The sequence below is a fragment of the Podarcis tiliguerta genome, assembly GCF_965153285.1.
Source record: "Podarcis tiliguerta genome assembly, chromosome: 2".
Classification (NCBI taxonomy): Eukaryota; Metazoa; Chordata; class Lepidosauria; order Squamata; family Lacertidae; genus Podarcis; species Podarcis tiliguerta.
In genome coordinates, this window is record NC_139535.1 from 16,368,018 (window position 1) to 16,383,527 (window position 15,510).

General features: G+C 44.4%; 2 protein-coding genes across 2 annotated transcripts in view; both read right to left on the minus strand.

The window, feature by feature from the left end:
• Window positions 1-15,510, minus strand: part of LOC310672852 (uncharacterized protein) — a gene marked incomplete at its 3' end in the record, with an annotated part of 81,222 nt that overhangs the window by 43,810 nt on the left and 21,902 nt on the right. The window lies entirely within an intron of this gene.
• Window positions 1-15,510, minus strand: part of LOC310672941 (uncharacterized protein) — a gene marked incomplete at its 5' end in the record, with an annotated part of 173,689 nt that overhangs the window by 42,048 nt on the left and 116,131 nt on the right. The window contains 2 exons of the mRNA XM_083430624.1: window positions 9,229-10,545; window positions 11,663-11,825. Of these exons, the coding sequence (XP_083286750.1) occupies window positions 9,229-10,545; window positions 11,663-11,825 (1,480 nt within the window). The remainder of the gene's footprint in view (window positions 1-9,228; window positions 10,546-11,662; window positions 11,826-15,510) is intronic.

Sequence of the window (15,510 nt, forward strand, 5' to 3'; positions counted from 1 at the left end):
AGCTTATGGACTACGCGGAACTGGCTTAAGCTGACAGAGAGAATACATGAGAGAGACAACATTGATTTCAAAAAAGAGTGGGAACCATTTATAAACTATATAAAAAGACAGTATAAAGATATGGACTCATTGGCAGGTTTTGATAACTATATAAGAAGCAAAATCAGCAGAGTATAGAATTTGTTAAATAAATCAATACGGAGATATGGGGGAAGCCAAAGAGGAGGGAGGGGAGAAATACGGATATAGAAATTGTTCAATTAAGATTTGTGGAAATTTGTTGTTAAAATTTGAAAATTCATTAAAAATATTTTTTTAAAAAATGTGTTGTGCGATTGTTATCAAGTTGGTTGAGGTTTTTTTCATTTAGTGAGCTTGTAAAACATAATAAAATTAAATAAATGGCGCAAAGAGTTGACTGGTCACCTAGAAAGGGATGTAAAATAGTACTATTAAGTGAACAAGGCTACAGTTATGAAGATATTAGAAGAAAAATTGGCAGAAACTTAACCAAAGGGGACATTTCTAAATTTTGGAAGAGGTATAAGGAGACGCAGTCACTACAAAATCAGACTGGGCTAAACCCAGGTTAACTGGACAGCAGAACAATGGGACAGTGTTATTTGGAGTGAGGAGACCAAAATCTCGCTTGGTAGTGATGGCATGAAATACGTGAGGAGAATCGGAGGAGATTCACATCCTATTTACACTGCACCTTCCGTGAAACACCCAGTCAGTGCTATGATCTTGGGCTGTATGACAGCACGAGGTGTGGACAAAATTTGTGTCATTAATGGGAAAGTAAATGCCCCAAAATACATAGCCCAGACTTGAACCCAATCAAAAATCTATGGAGCTGACTAAAGAAACTTGTTAGTCAGAAGCAGCCCAGCAATAAAACCCAATTAATAAGGGAAATAATTTAATCTTAGTTTCACATTCTTACAGCTGCAGAACTAAAAAGCTTACTTTACTCCATGGAAGGCTAAAGTATTAACTGACACGGTGAGAATTTTTGTATATCTCTTTTGTTGTATGCGTTTCGTTTCTTCTTTATGACTGCTGTTGTAATAAATAATCCTTCATAAAAGTTATTGCATTACATTTTTCATTAAATTATATTTCCATTGATATATAATAAGACTTCTGAAGGCAGCCCTGTACAGGGAAGTATTCCATGTTTTCGGTGTTTTTATTTTGTTGGAAGCCTTCCAGAGTGGCTGAGGAACCCAGTCACGTGGGCAGGGTGCAAGTAATGAAGAATTATTATTATTATTATTATTATTCCCTCCTTAGCCTGACCTGCTATGCATGCTAATCAGAGACTCTGTCCCAACCACACCCTTGAACACAACAGGGCTTCCTATTTTTACTGCTATTCTTTACATTTCTATACTGCCCTTCCTCCGAAGATCACAGGGCAGCTTACGATAGAAAATCAGAGATGCACAGCACAGTAAGAAATAAAAACGACAACTGCCCCCTTACGCACATACAAATGCAGGTGTGAAGGCCATAGATTGTTTAATGAGCCCAATGCCTGGGAGAAGAGGAATGCATTTGCCTGGTGTCTAAAGAGAAGGAAGGAAGGAAGGAAGGAAGGAAGGAAGGAAGGAAGGAAGGAAGGAAGGAAGGCTGTACATTGAGGTTCACTTCCGAGGGTCTTCTGCCAGTTCCCTCCCTGCAGGAAGCGAAGTTACAGGGAACCAGGCAGAGGGTCTTCTCGCTGGTGGCGCCCTCCCTTCCAATTTCAAATAAATAAACAACTATCTGACTTTTAGAAGACATCTGGAGGCAGCCCTGTATTGGGAAATTTTTAACGTTTGATGTTTTATTATGGTTTATCTATGTTGTAAGCCGCACAGAGTGGCTAGGGAAGCCCAGCCAGACGGGCAGGTATTATTATTTATTATTATTATTATTATTATTATTAACCTGCCCAACCATGCCCAAGCCTCTCCCCTTTCCCGCCTCCTTTCCTGCAACTCCCTTTGCACCAGATCTGGGCAGGAGGAAGCTTCTCTCTTTCCACAGCGGAAACCCCCCCCCCCTTCAAGGCCCCATTAAGAGAAACAGCTCCCTTTCCTCCCTTCTCTTCTTCTCCCCGTCCCGGGGCTTCTCATCCTGGACCCCCACCCCATTGCCAAGCCCCTTCCCTCCTTCCCCGCCGCTGGCTTTGCACTCACCCGAAATCCTGAGGGCGGCGGCAGATGCAGCGACCCTGGGCAGCGGGGGCGGGAATGCAGGGGCTTAATTGGGAGGCTTAATTAGGAGGAAGCGGCCCCGCTTCCCACCCCCTTCCCTCCCTCGTTTGCAAGCCTTGATTTTATCTCCGCTGGTGAAGCCGGAAGTCAGGTGACTCTGGCGAGGAAGGAGAAGTTTCTCCCTCCCCCCCCAGCCTCCTTCCTTTCCTTTGCTAATTGGGGGAAGGAAAACCTTGCAGGACCAGCCAATGGGGAGACGAGGGAGGGAATCTGGGCTTCCAGTATAGGGAACATCAGCTACTTTGGACCCTGCCGTCTTGCAGGAAAGTATTGTAATCAATAAACTCTTTACTGCCTCACCCATTTGGTTCAGATTGTATTTCAAGGAGGGATTGAGGGTCTCATGACCCACTCTTACAATGTAGGAAGTAGCTTACAGCAAAAAAAAAAAGCCTAATGACTCTTCTAGGTAAATGAATAAATTATTTTAATAAATATTTAAATGGAGACCGCATTTTACATTCTCATGTTCATGCAAACATGGTTCCACTCCAACCTCACTTAGTCCCCACTTCCACCTCCGCAAAGTGTTCTTTATACAGAAATCTGAAAAGAAGTCTCTCTATTTACATTATAGGGAGGGACCACTCTCTGTCTGGCTTATTGCACCTTCATAACACCTGTGTCCTGTATTCTCCTCACAGACACACAGAAACAGTGAACAGTGACATGCAGCAGCAGCAGCAGCAAGACAGACACCCTGTCAAAGAATACCTCCCATTCGACCACTCCCATGAATTTTTTGGGGGAGGACCATGTACTTCAGATGCCTGCCAAATGTACGCTACGGATGTGAAAGCAATTTTCTTCACAGGAAATACTGAAAAAAAGTGGAAGGCAGTTTTAATTTGTAAGGAGAGTGGGGGAGTTCTTTGCTTTGCTTTCAGTCCTGATAAATGAAGCGATAAATTTAAAAAGCAACCCTGTTTTCAGTGCTTTCTTTTTAAAGCAAATGTGGTGCCGGTAATCACCATGAAATTGTTACAGCAAGTGTCATACTTTGAACAGTTTGGGGAAAAGAGGTTCCGGTACTGCGTAACCTTGAGTACCCCGAAAAAAAGACCCCTTTTTCTTTTTTAAGAAAAGCACCATAATTGCATGGGGGGGATTGGGGGGGGGGAGACAATCAACACTGCCAGTAGTACCTGTATGCAACCATATACACAAGAACTCTGTAGCAATGAATCCACTAGCAAATGGGAGGGGGGTGATGGGTGATAAACAAATCTAAGCAGCATCTCGAGTGCTGAGATCCCATCAAAGGGAAGGGAAATGTGCACATGCCCTACAGCTGTGATAACATCTCTCTGAACGTCTTGCTTTTTTCATACTATATCCATAGTTCCCTCAACCATTCCTCATAGGGCTTGGTTTCCAGACCCGTGGTCAGTTTAACTCCAACTCCCATTAGCCCCTACTGGCGTGGCCAATGGCCAGGAATGACAGAAGTCATAGCCTAGCATAGTTCAGTGGGATGTGGGCAGGCCTTAGGTTTGCATGCTCATGCGCAACTGTCAGTTTGGAAGCTTCCACTCTTTTTCAGACCAAGGGCCAGATTCCCTCCTGGATCGCCTTCCAGGGGCAACATGCCAGGGCTGGGCAGGGTGAGAGAGGCAAAGGTGGGTTGAACAAGGAGCGCAACTTTTGCCTTTCTACAGGAAGTTATATCTGATACACCCACAACAATCCGCCCTCTACCAAGCAGGGAGGAGGCATTGCCAAGAGTTGAAAGGTACATCCCGGCTGGCTAAGGGGCGAAACAGAGCCATGGATTCAGAGCAGTGAATTCAGAGGACCACAGTCCACATGTGCATTTGGCCCCCCGGGGCTGAAGTTCTCTACCCTTGGCACATTAACATCATGTGCAAACCAGGTAAGTGTAAAGAGTGCCGTTTCAACCCAACCGTGGTGTATATTTTATACAGAAATCAGTTGCGGCAGCAGACATGCAGCCTCACACCTCTAGGCCTGGCTTGGCACCAGAAATGAGTTTGGCAACCAAGATTTAAAAAGCTGAGGCATCTCTGTCCTTCAAGGGCACTATACCACTTTAAACAGTCATGGCTTCCCCCAAAGAATTCTGGGAGCTGTAGTTCGTTAAGGTTGCTTGGAGCTGTTAGGTAGGGTTGCCATGTTTTGAAGAGTAAAAAAAGAGGGTACCGCGCAGCTTCCCTTTTCCCATCTAGAGAGGCCACCGTCCTGTATTTGGTGGCTCAGCTCAGCGAGGCCGAATGACCCAACCAATGAGGGTGATATAAGATCTTTCCTCCTGTTTTGCAATATTTCTAAAAAGAGAGGTCCCAGGGTTGAAGCAAATTTGGAAGCCATGACCTCTCTCTTGGAAGCTCTTAATGTGCTCTGGCTTTACAGTGATAGCAGTTAGGGGCGTGCATTGGATTTGGATGAATTCTGAAGGATTTATTAATTTTTTTAAAAAAAAATTATTTTAAAACTATAAGATACAATACAACCACACACATCCACATTTGGAGATTTCTCAGAATCTCTGGACTTCCCACCTTCCCCTCCATGGGTCCTATTATTAAACCTTTTCTACTGCACCTTTTTCAATAGTCCATATTTTATGTAAGTCCATTATCTCCACAGTACCTGCTATATTATTATTGTTATTAGAAATTATTAGTGTTATTGCAATCTAACAAAGGATGGGGGAAATTTACAATTTAGCTTGGAGACCACTTTAACAAAGTTCTGGTCTTCTTGGTTCCTGAGCTTTCCAGTCAGTTTGCCATTTCGGCATAGTCCAACAGTTTAATCTGTCATTCCTCTTTGGTAAGGACTTTATTTTCTTTCCATCTCTAGAATTCTGAGGGATTTTTGGTCAAGGCAGGGACCGCAAAAGCAATTAAAGGTTCTCTCAGCAGTCCAGATAACAAAACAAAAACAAGTCTCACATTCCCCCTCTGTAAATATGTAGACCCCAATGTGTACGCAGGTCTAAAATGGTGTCTTGTTTCCTCAAAAGATTTGTGTGTCTGCGGTGGAAGCGGGTGTTTCTCTTGTTCCACAGGTTTACTACCACTGCCTGGGCATGGGGGACCCTTTGGCCATGAAGTCCACGCGTGCTGTCTGCCTCCTTCTACCACCTTTGCCACCCCCTGTACCTGGAGTTTCTCCTCATCCTGTGGGCCGTTCCCTTGAATACCTGCTCCTCGCGCTGCTCTTCATGGCCTACATCACCTGCGCCCACAACCTTGACCAGCAGGACTACCTCTACCTGCAAGCTCAGCTGGACAAGAAGTTCCAGATCTTCTCCCGTGAGGAGGCAGCCTATGGAGATCTGCTGGCTCAGAATGGCCCCTCCGTCCTTAAGAACTGAACCGGTGTGGCCCCAATTTCATATGTGGGTGCTGGTGTCCTAGTATATTGGGGCCTGAGAGCCTGGTACCCTGCACTCTCCCATGCTAAGCACTGAACAGTGCAATGTGCCTTATATCTCCTTTTGCTTTTATGCACTCGGGACTTGAGTGGTCTATAAATGGGACCTAAGAGTTCTGGCTTCCAGCAGGCCTACTTTGCTACAACTCTTAAAACACATATAAGGAGTTCTATATGGTGATCCCACATGGCCCAGTAGGTTGGAATCCTTGAGGAAAGAGGTGGAACTCCAACGATGGCAGAATTCAACCCCAAGTTCCTTGGAGGGAAGTCTCTAGAGCAGGGGTGGAGGAAAGCCTATGGCCCTCCAGAAGTTGGTGGACTTCAGCTTCCATCTACATCTGGAGGGCTGTGGATGCCCCATACCTGCTGTATAGGCTTAAAGGGATATATTGGGCCCAAAAAGAGTCCCGTCCCCCACTAGTTCTAAGAAGAACAATGAGTCACTGATAACCGATTGGAATTTAGGTGAGGTGGTCAGGTTGTTGTTGTTTATGAGAGGCTTTTTTACGATTCACAACTGCAGACAGCAGGCATTCTGCAGCTGTTAAAGAACATAGCGGGTGCCTCAGTTGAAATTAATTATAATAACAAAGTATTAGAACTGGGTTTTTTCCATTCATTTTTTGCTATTGAACATCTGCCCAAGTGATTTTTAAAGAATAGGTTTTTTAGCCTTGATTTACAAGCAAGAACTATTTTAAAGAGGTAGCAGCCTAGATAATTTGTGGAGTGGGCTGTGAGGTTTTTTCCCTTTTTGCAAATATATCTCTTCAGCACAGTGTCTGCCAAATACATTTTTGTTCCAAGCAAGCCATCAGAATTTATTGCCTGTCCTCTTGCTTCCATCTTGTCAATTCTGTTCCAAAGGATTCTCGATTCAAAGCCCTGCCTGGGTTGTGGAAGACAAGGCCTTGAGAAAGATTCTTGTCAAGATGGCCATCAGGCAGTGGATAACCTGCCTCTCAAACCCAAATATACTTCTATGGGTATATTTTAACTCGCCCCCGCCCATCAGAATTAATGGGGGGGGGGGAGAATATCATGATGATTTATGTGAATTTTGTTTCTAATAATTTTTTATTTAAATTTTACAGTTTTATAGACAGCATAATCTTCATAAACAAAAAACAAACGAAAACAGAATACAGCCCATTCTTCCCCCACCCAATGGCTTCCCTCAACTTCCTCTTCTGGTTCTTTAGATACTTGCTACTTCTGCTTACATTATTTCATCTTAACACACTTTTAACTAAATGCTCTTCTATTCTTATCATTTTTATACCATATCCTTTAAATTACATCTTATATTTAATAATTTTCGTAACATTATTCCTTATCATTTACTCTCCCTTTTACAGTTGTGTAATGTTTGTTTGTCTCTGTTCTGAAATTTGGTTTTAATGTAAAGTGTTTCAATATATTTGGGTTTGTTTATAAAGCAGAAGTGACCAGCTGCTCCTGGAAGCTAAAAATGAGCTCTGAATCAACAAAAGTTTTACCTATAATTATTCATAATGAAAAGTTGTAAGAAACGTGAGATTTTCCACCTTTGAGTTTTTGAACTACAACTCCCATCAACCTTGGCCATACAGGCTGAGCCTTATGGGAGTTGTTCCCCAACATCTGAACAACCCCATGTTGGATATCCCTGCTCTACACTTTATTATTATTTATTTCATTTCTATATCGCTTTATATTTTTAAGAAAAACCTCAAAGCGGTTTACAGCATATTAAATCAATAAAACATAAATAAAACAATTTGAAAAGAGTGAAATACAGTGGTGCCTCGGGTTAAGAACTTAATTGGTTCTGGAGGTCCATTCTTAACCTGAAACTGTTCTTAACTTGAGGTACCACTTTAGCTAATGGGGCCTCCCGCTGCTGCCGTGCAATTTCCGTTCTCATCCTGAGGTAAAGTTCTCAACCCGAGGTACTACTGTACCTCCGGGTTAGTGGAATTTGTAACCTGAAATGTTTGTCACCCGAGGTGTTTTTATCCCAACTTACTACTGTATAGAGTATACATTCAAAGCAACATAACAGAAAACGAAAACATTATCTTAAAGATTTCAAAATAAAAGTCAACTACAGAATACATATTTAACATAGTAGGGCTGGGTGAGTCTGGATCCCGCCCCCAGGGCCAGGTGAGAAAGGCCTTGCAGGGAGTGGCCTTCACGCCTCTCAGCCGGGCGATGTTCCTCCGGCCTCATGAGGATCCTCTCTAATGGGACCCAAGTGTGTTTAAGGTTGCAATGAACTTAATCTTCCCTAGAGCTGCTTTTAGCAGAAGCAAGTGCCACTTCCACTGCCCAGCTTCAAAGTCAGAGTAGCAACCACATGTATCCTATAAGCACGCTTGGCTCCTTCTGTTCGGCGTTGCTGAGGCTCTCCTCCTCCCGCCCCCTCTCATGAACCAACAGCCTCCTTTTAAGCACCCTGACAGGTATTTACATGCCCCCCACCATTGCTCTTGTGGCACATGTATGATCCAGGCGCTTCGCTCTAATGCCTCCTGAAGCATCTTACGCTCTGAGACAAAGGGACGCTCTCCTGCTAAAAGCACACACGCTGATTACAGGCGTGTACTCAGGAGAAACAAGAACCAGACTTGCGCAGAAAAAGAAGCATCCCTTGTAAATCCCTTTATTCTCCCCGCGGCCCCCCCCCCCCACGGCCTAGAGCCAGGCCCACGCTGTCTCCCCTAAACCAAAATCTAAGCGCAGTCTCCAGGGATTGTGCTGAGGAGAGCTGCACTGAGGCACAATGGTGGGAGCCTCCCAATCCCCCTTAATCTTCCCAGGAGCAGGACTGTATAGATTTGGAACAGTGGTTTGCAGAGGAACATAGTTCAGAAGGCAGAAGCTGGGAAATACTGGATGGGGAACAGCTTGAAGAAAAAACACTGGGGGAGAGAGAGGTAACTGATTCACTGTCTCTGGAAAGCATCCCTACGCTTTCCCCAAGGTCAGGGAGAGCTGTGAAAGTGGCAGGACAGAAAGCACAGAGGGTACGAGCCCAGGTTACAAGATGCAGAAGTGACATGGGTGACTAGGGATGTGAGGGGGTGGACGTCTTCATTGGGAGCACCGCCATTTGTGTGAAGACGGGTTCTTTGTTCTCTCGCTGGAATCATTAAAGTTTCTAACAGGTAAGAAGACTCCTTTTCCTTTGTTCTGCTTATCTACGGCCAAGGGGGGAAGGAAGCCAGTTCCCTGAAGCCTGTCAGATGCCGATCCACAAGACAAGGGCAGTGCATCATTTTGGCATTGAAGGGCGGAGGTCAAAACTCAACAGATTCATCACACACCTTGAACATTCCAGATTCACACTCTCCCCGTTTATCTAGCAACAACTTGCAACTTCTTTTGTACATATAGTATATGTGACCTTCATTACTTTAATACATATATATATGTGTGTGTACAAATTTAAATATAAACACCAGAACATCTCACTGGTTCCATGCATTTAAAATTGATTTCCGCCTTTATGAGTTTCTTGATGTGAAGTAAAGAGTGCACCTTGAGTGGAACACGGCATACATTTATGGCTTTTCACCTGTGTGAATTCGCTCATGAATATTAAGGTCTCCACACAGTCTGAAGCTCTTTCCACACTCCATACATTTAAATGGTTTCTGCCTTGTATGAGTTTTTTGATGTTTTCTAAGTGTTCCATTGTCACTGAATTTCTTTCCACATTCAATACATGTAAATGGTTTCTCCCCCGTGTGAGTTCGTTGATGTCTTCTAAGTGTTCCACATTCACTGAAGTTCTTTCCACATTCAATGCAATTAAATGGTTTCTCCCCTGTGTGAGTTCGTTCATGTATTCTAAGGGCTCCATTTTGACTGAAGCCCTTTCCACATTCAATACATTCAAATGGTTTCTGCCCTGTATGAGTTCGTTGGTGTATTCTAAGTGTTCCACTTTCACTGAAGCTCTTTCCACATTCAGTACATTTAAAAGGTTTCTCCCCCGTGTGAGTTCGTTGATGGCCTCTAAGGGCTGCATTCCCACTGAAGCTCTTTCCACATTCAACACATTCAAATGGTTTCTCTCCTGTGTGAGTTCGTTGATGTATTCTAAGGTATCCACTTGCACTAAAGCTCTTTCCACATTCAATGCATTTAAATGGTTTCTCTCCCGTGTGAGTTCGTTGATGTCTTCTAATGTCTGCACTACGACTGAAGTTCTTTCCACATTCAATGCATTTAAATGGTTTCTCTCCTGTGTGAGTTCGTTGATGTAGTCTAAGGTATCTACTTTCACTAAAGGTCTTTCCACATTCAATACATTCAAATGGTTTCTCCCCCGTGTGAGCTCGTTGATGTATTCTAAGGTTTCTGCTTTCATTGAAGCCCTTTCCACATTCAATACATTCAAATGGTTTCTCCCCCGTGTGAGCTCGTTGATGTATTCTAAGGTTTCTACTTTCACTGAAGCTCTTTCCACAGTCAATACATTTAAATGGTTTCTCGCCTGTGTGAGTTCGTTGATGTCTCCTAAGTGCTCCATTCACACTGAAGCTCTTTCCACATTCAATGCATTTAAATGGCTTCTCCCCCGTGTGAGTTCGTTGATGTATTCTAAGGTTTCTACTTTCACTGAAGCTCTTTCCACATTCAATACATTTAAACTGTTTCTCCCTCATTTGATTTCGTTGATGTATTCCAAGTGTTCGGCTACAACTGTAGCTCTTTCCACACTCCATGTATTCAAATGGTTTCTCTCCTGTGTGAGTTTGTTGGTGTATCCTCATTCTTCCACAGTGACTAAAGCACATTCCACTTTCCCTGCATTTAAATTGTTTCTTTGTTCTTCCCAATGAATTCACAGATGGCTCCATAGAATTCTGACCATCCTCTTCCTCACCTATTTGGGAGTCGGGGGGGGGGGAGAGAATACTGTTAGACTTTTACGAAAGACAAGAAAGCAACTGAACACACGCCAATTCCCTTGTGCACTTTCTCTTATTTTCACGCGCTCTCCATTCTCCACTGTCCTCTCCATGTTCCAAACTTTTAGGAATGCAGATGGGACAATGGCAAGAGAAACCCATGATCACTCCATTCACACTTAAGAGAGCACCATCATTTTACAGTAGAGATCTACGGTGGAACTGGCCTATAAGACACATCTGTCTTTTTCTTTCTCAAGTGAGGAAATGATCTCAGGCTCCAATAGCAGTCTCTCCTACGAGTAAGAAGTGAAACGGAAGTGCTCTTATGCCACATGTAACTGTAAAAATATTGCAATATATTAGAACCTAAACAGAGCCTGCTGCATTGGGTAAAGGCCCACCTAGTCCAGCATCCTGTTTTCAAAGTGGCCAAGCAGATGCTTGGGGGAAACCAGCAAGCAAGATTTCAGCCCAAGAGCCCTCTGCCCTCCTGTGCTTTCCAGAAATTAGTATTAAGAAGCATTATTGCCTAGAACCACGAGGGCAGAGCACAGACACCAGCCTAATCCTTTCCCCCCAAGATATCCAAGTTGCTGGCCGTCACTGTTTCCAGTAGGATAGAAGTCCATAGATTAACTATGCTTCTGTTTATTCATCTTTGGAGTCCTTAAAGGCTCATAAATGTATTATGAGCTAAGCCCATGAGTCTCTTTGTTGGTTTTGTACACTTAATTTGAAATTTGTACCAAGGTTGTACCACTGTATCTCCATGTAAGCTTATGGAGGGACAGAATTACAGGCGCTCTATAAATTATTATCCCACTCACCCACTCTCACACACAACCCCTGTCTGTAAGACTGGCAAGTTCACACAATTTGCTTATAATACTGGCCACCCTTGGTTTTCATATGCCCAATCCTATGTGCAGAGCCTCCAGCCAAAAACAAAGAGCTTCTTTGAAAAAAGCCTCACCCTTCTCTTCCTTCCTTCCTTCCCCTTCCTGCCTTTGGTCTCCTCTCCATCTCTTCCTCTTTCTCCCTCCACCATCCAGCCATCCATGTCCCCATCTCCTCTCCCCTGGAACTCACCAGATTTCTCCGAGGGTCCCGGGAGGGGATGATCAGAGGTCGTAGGGAGGGATGCAGGAGACAGCTTGAGCAGGTCAGCTGTCCATCTTCCTCCGTCCATCCTGACCAGGTTTGGACGTTCAACTTCTTGAGGAGCACAGAAGCCAAGGCACGTTGTAGCTTCCTGGAAGGAAGGAAGAAGCAAATGGAGTCTCAGAGCTCCTGCAGGGATTTTGCCCAACACATTCTGTTGCCCCTGTAGAAGCCCCTAATGGGCACCCGCTTCCCAAGAGCCTCCACCCGTTTTCAAACACCTTTGGCAATTCCTTCCATCTGCCTGTCCCTTCTCCCTTCCCAAGGCTGGCATGGTATGGGCAGTAGTGGCCTTGTGGCAGTTGCCCAAAGGGCCACAAGAAATGTGATAATGTTTACCCCTTTAAATCCTTGAGTGTGCTTCTAATACAGAAGTTATGGTAGTCTGTGCTTTATGAAACTGATTATTTTGCAAGTTGCCGCCCCTCAATAGGGGCAAAAATACAGCTAATAGGAGAATCACAAAGATACAGTTGAAAGGTAGAACATGAGTTGCTATGTGATGCAAATGGCTGCATGTAACACAGGTTCCCAACATGCACACCAACACAACGTAACAGAACGTGGTAGGCATCAGAACATATTCAGCAGAAATTGCCAGTGCTTGTTGTGCGTGTATATTATAATAAAATGAGGTAATGATGAATATGAGGAACGTGGAACTCCAAAGGGACTTTTTAAAGGGGGGGTACATAACAAAAATTTAAATTCTTTTGGCAACAATAAACATTAAAACAAGGAACTGCTGAGCAAAAACAGAAACAGGAGCATGTGCAGAAGTGATTGCGGAGAGGGGCAGGGCCTTCAAAGGTCCCATAATCGACCCAAAACAACACAGAAGTCTACCTGTCGATTGCAATCCGCAGCTTGGACATCCCTGATGTATATGAGTGGTGGAAACTGAAATTCTTTGTTTGACATGACATATATAAATACCACTGCCTGGAACACCAGACAGAGTTGCAGTTTTGTGAAACGATCCAACTGTAACCTATTGCTTTGCAATCAACAGAACTCCTATCTCCTCTCGTTTCTAAGTTTTATTGGCGTAAACTCAGCAGATAAGCCATTTTCTCACTTACGACAGCCTGAGAGTAAATCCCGTGGAATATAAGGACTGCTCTGAATAGATGGGTGGCCCTTGCATGGAGAAGGAAGCTCCTTCCTTGCATCTGGACCCCCTGGGAGAGGCGGTGGGTCCACCCACTGCTTCCTCTGCCCTCACTGCCTCCTCCTCTGTCCTCCTGCCCTGCAAATGCCCCCTGCTCAGGGGAGAGAGGCAGAAAGAGCCTTCAAACCCATCTGTTTCCTCCTCCTCCGCTGCCTTTTCTTGCAGCAGCCCAGTGAGAGGGGAAGGAGCCGCAGCGCCTGGTTCACTTCAGATACACGCGAGGTTTACTGATGTAGTGAATGAACAAGACCTCTGCCTTCCATGCGGTGGGAGTGGGGGGCTTAAAAGTGGGGGGGAGACCTCCCCCTCCTGTCCATTTGGGAAACAGGAGCCTTTGCCATTAGTAAACAGACGGCAAGTTCACAAGAGAAGCACTTTGGAGCACTGCTTGCTTGCTCATGCTATGTGTGTTTGCACCTCGAGGACAACATACATATTTAAACCACGTGATTTCTTAAATTGGTAATTTCTTTAAAATCGAAGGCAATTTATACAAAAGACTTCAATATTTGGTTTCTTTGGGTGTTTTTTATTTTGTTGGAAGCCGCTCAGAGTGGCTGGGGAAACCCAGACAAAGGGAGGGGTATTATTGTTATTATTATTATTATTATTATTATTATTTTATTGTGAGCCTTGCCAGCAATGCCCAACCGTCTCCCCTTTCCCGCCTCCTTTCCTGCAACTCCCTTTGCACCAGATCTGGGCAGGAGGAAGCTTCTCTCTTTCCACAACGGAACACTCCCCCCCAATCCACCTTCAAGGCCCCATTAAGAAGGCAAGAAGGAAAGTACAGTAATTTCGATCATGTTTGTGTACTGTTTTTATACATAGTACACAATGAATCACGATAAAATTATACAGTTGAATGGGTAGATGCAGTAATACAATTAGTCCTGTAAATTAATTTTTTATGTACAGATGTGTATAGTATTGGTATTATTTATAAATGTGACATATTACTAGAAATACTGTCTTTTACACTCACTAAGTGTAACAGGGTACCAAGGTCTGCTGTCCCAATGAAGAATGTGGATTATTATGGTAATATTGATACTTATATAAAAAAATGCATTGTATTAACTCCAATTGCATTGTACAGGTTATAACAGTTAATTTCATGTTAATAATGCTATTTATAATTAGTAGTAGTTTGCATCATATATTTACACCTATTATTATAGCAAGTTTCTAGGACTAGATTAGGTGTCTTTGTAAATTGTGTTTCTAAAGGAACTTTTGTTATTGCCAAATGCCAATGTGTTTGCATTATTAAGTTTGTTATGAATAACAAAATCATTTTAAGTTAGAGCTTAATAATTATTTCACTATTAATATACTTCGTAACTGTATTTCAGTTCAACAATTACTTTGAGAAAATACATACTCTGTTATGTGCAAATGGTTTTAGATACCTATTAGGTCCATAAATTACCATGCAGCCTACATTCAACACAAAAAACAGCAACAATTTGCTGTTGACCAAGGGTAGCTGGGCATATAAAGGGCCCCATGACCTCCAGTAGTTTAGGGCCTCATCAAACCTCAATCCGGCCCTGCCCCCACTACTTTATGAAAGGAGTTCAAGAAACAAAGAGCTGCTTTGGAGAAGGCCTCAGCCCTTCCTTCTTCCTGCCAGGACCCCCCTGCCTTTGTTTTCCTCGCCATCTTTTCCTCCTTCTCCCTCTGCCATCCAGCAATCCATGTCCCCATCTCCTCTACAAAACGGAAGACTTGGATGTTTCTGGTGTTTCTTATTTTGTTGGAAGCCGCCCAGAGTGCCTGGGAAAATCCAGAAAATGAGGGGGGGGGGTAATAAATGTCATTTATTTGTTTATATAATTATTACTATGGCGAGGCTGGTCTGCAATGCCCAACCGTCTCCCCTTTCCCGCCTCCTTCCCTGCAACTTCCTTTGCAAAACATCCGGGCAGGAGGAAGCTTCTCTCTTTCCACAGCGGAACCCCCCCCCCCTTCAAGGCCCCATTAAGAGAAACAGCTCCCTTTCCTCCCTTCTCTTCTTCTCCCCGTCCCGGGGCTTCTCATCCTGGACCCCCACCCCTTGCCAAGCCCCTTCCCTCCTTCCCCGCCGCTGGCTTTGCACTCACCCGAAATCCTGGAGATGGCGGCGACCCTGGGCAGCGGGGGCGGGGATGGGAGCCCCCGCCTGGGAGGCAGGATATCTGCGGGAATAATTGTCAGGGGAAAGCCTTGCAGCACCCAGCCAATGGGGAGAGGAGGGAGGGAACCTGGGCTTCGAGTATAGGGAACAGATGCTCCTTGCTTTAAGGGTTAAAGGCAAAGAGTGCAAGCTGCTAGAGGGAGGTTGCACCTGGATACTGACTTGGGAAAGGGGGCGTGGCTTAAGCAGAACAGCTGACCCGCCCCCTCTGCCATCCTGCACTGTCTTTGTCCTGCAAGGAATCCAGTGACTGCAAAGCGCCTCGGGGTGCAGCAAGCTTTGGGGGGGGGGGGGGGTTGTGCAATGCAATACCCATAATTGGGGTTCGGGGTGGAGAGATAGCAGGCAGGGAAGCGGTGGGTCAAGTGTGGGGGTATTGCAGCTGATTCATCCTAGTTGCAAATAAGAAACGGGGGGCTCTCCCTC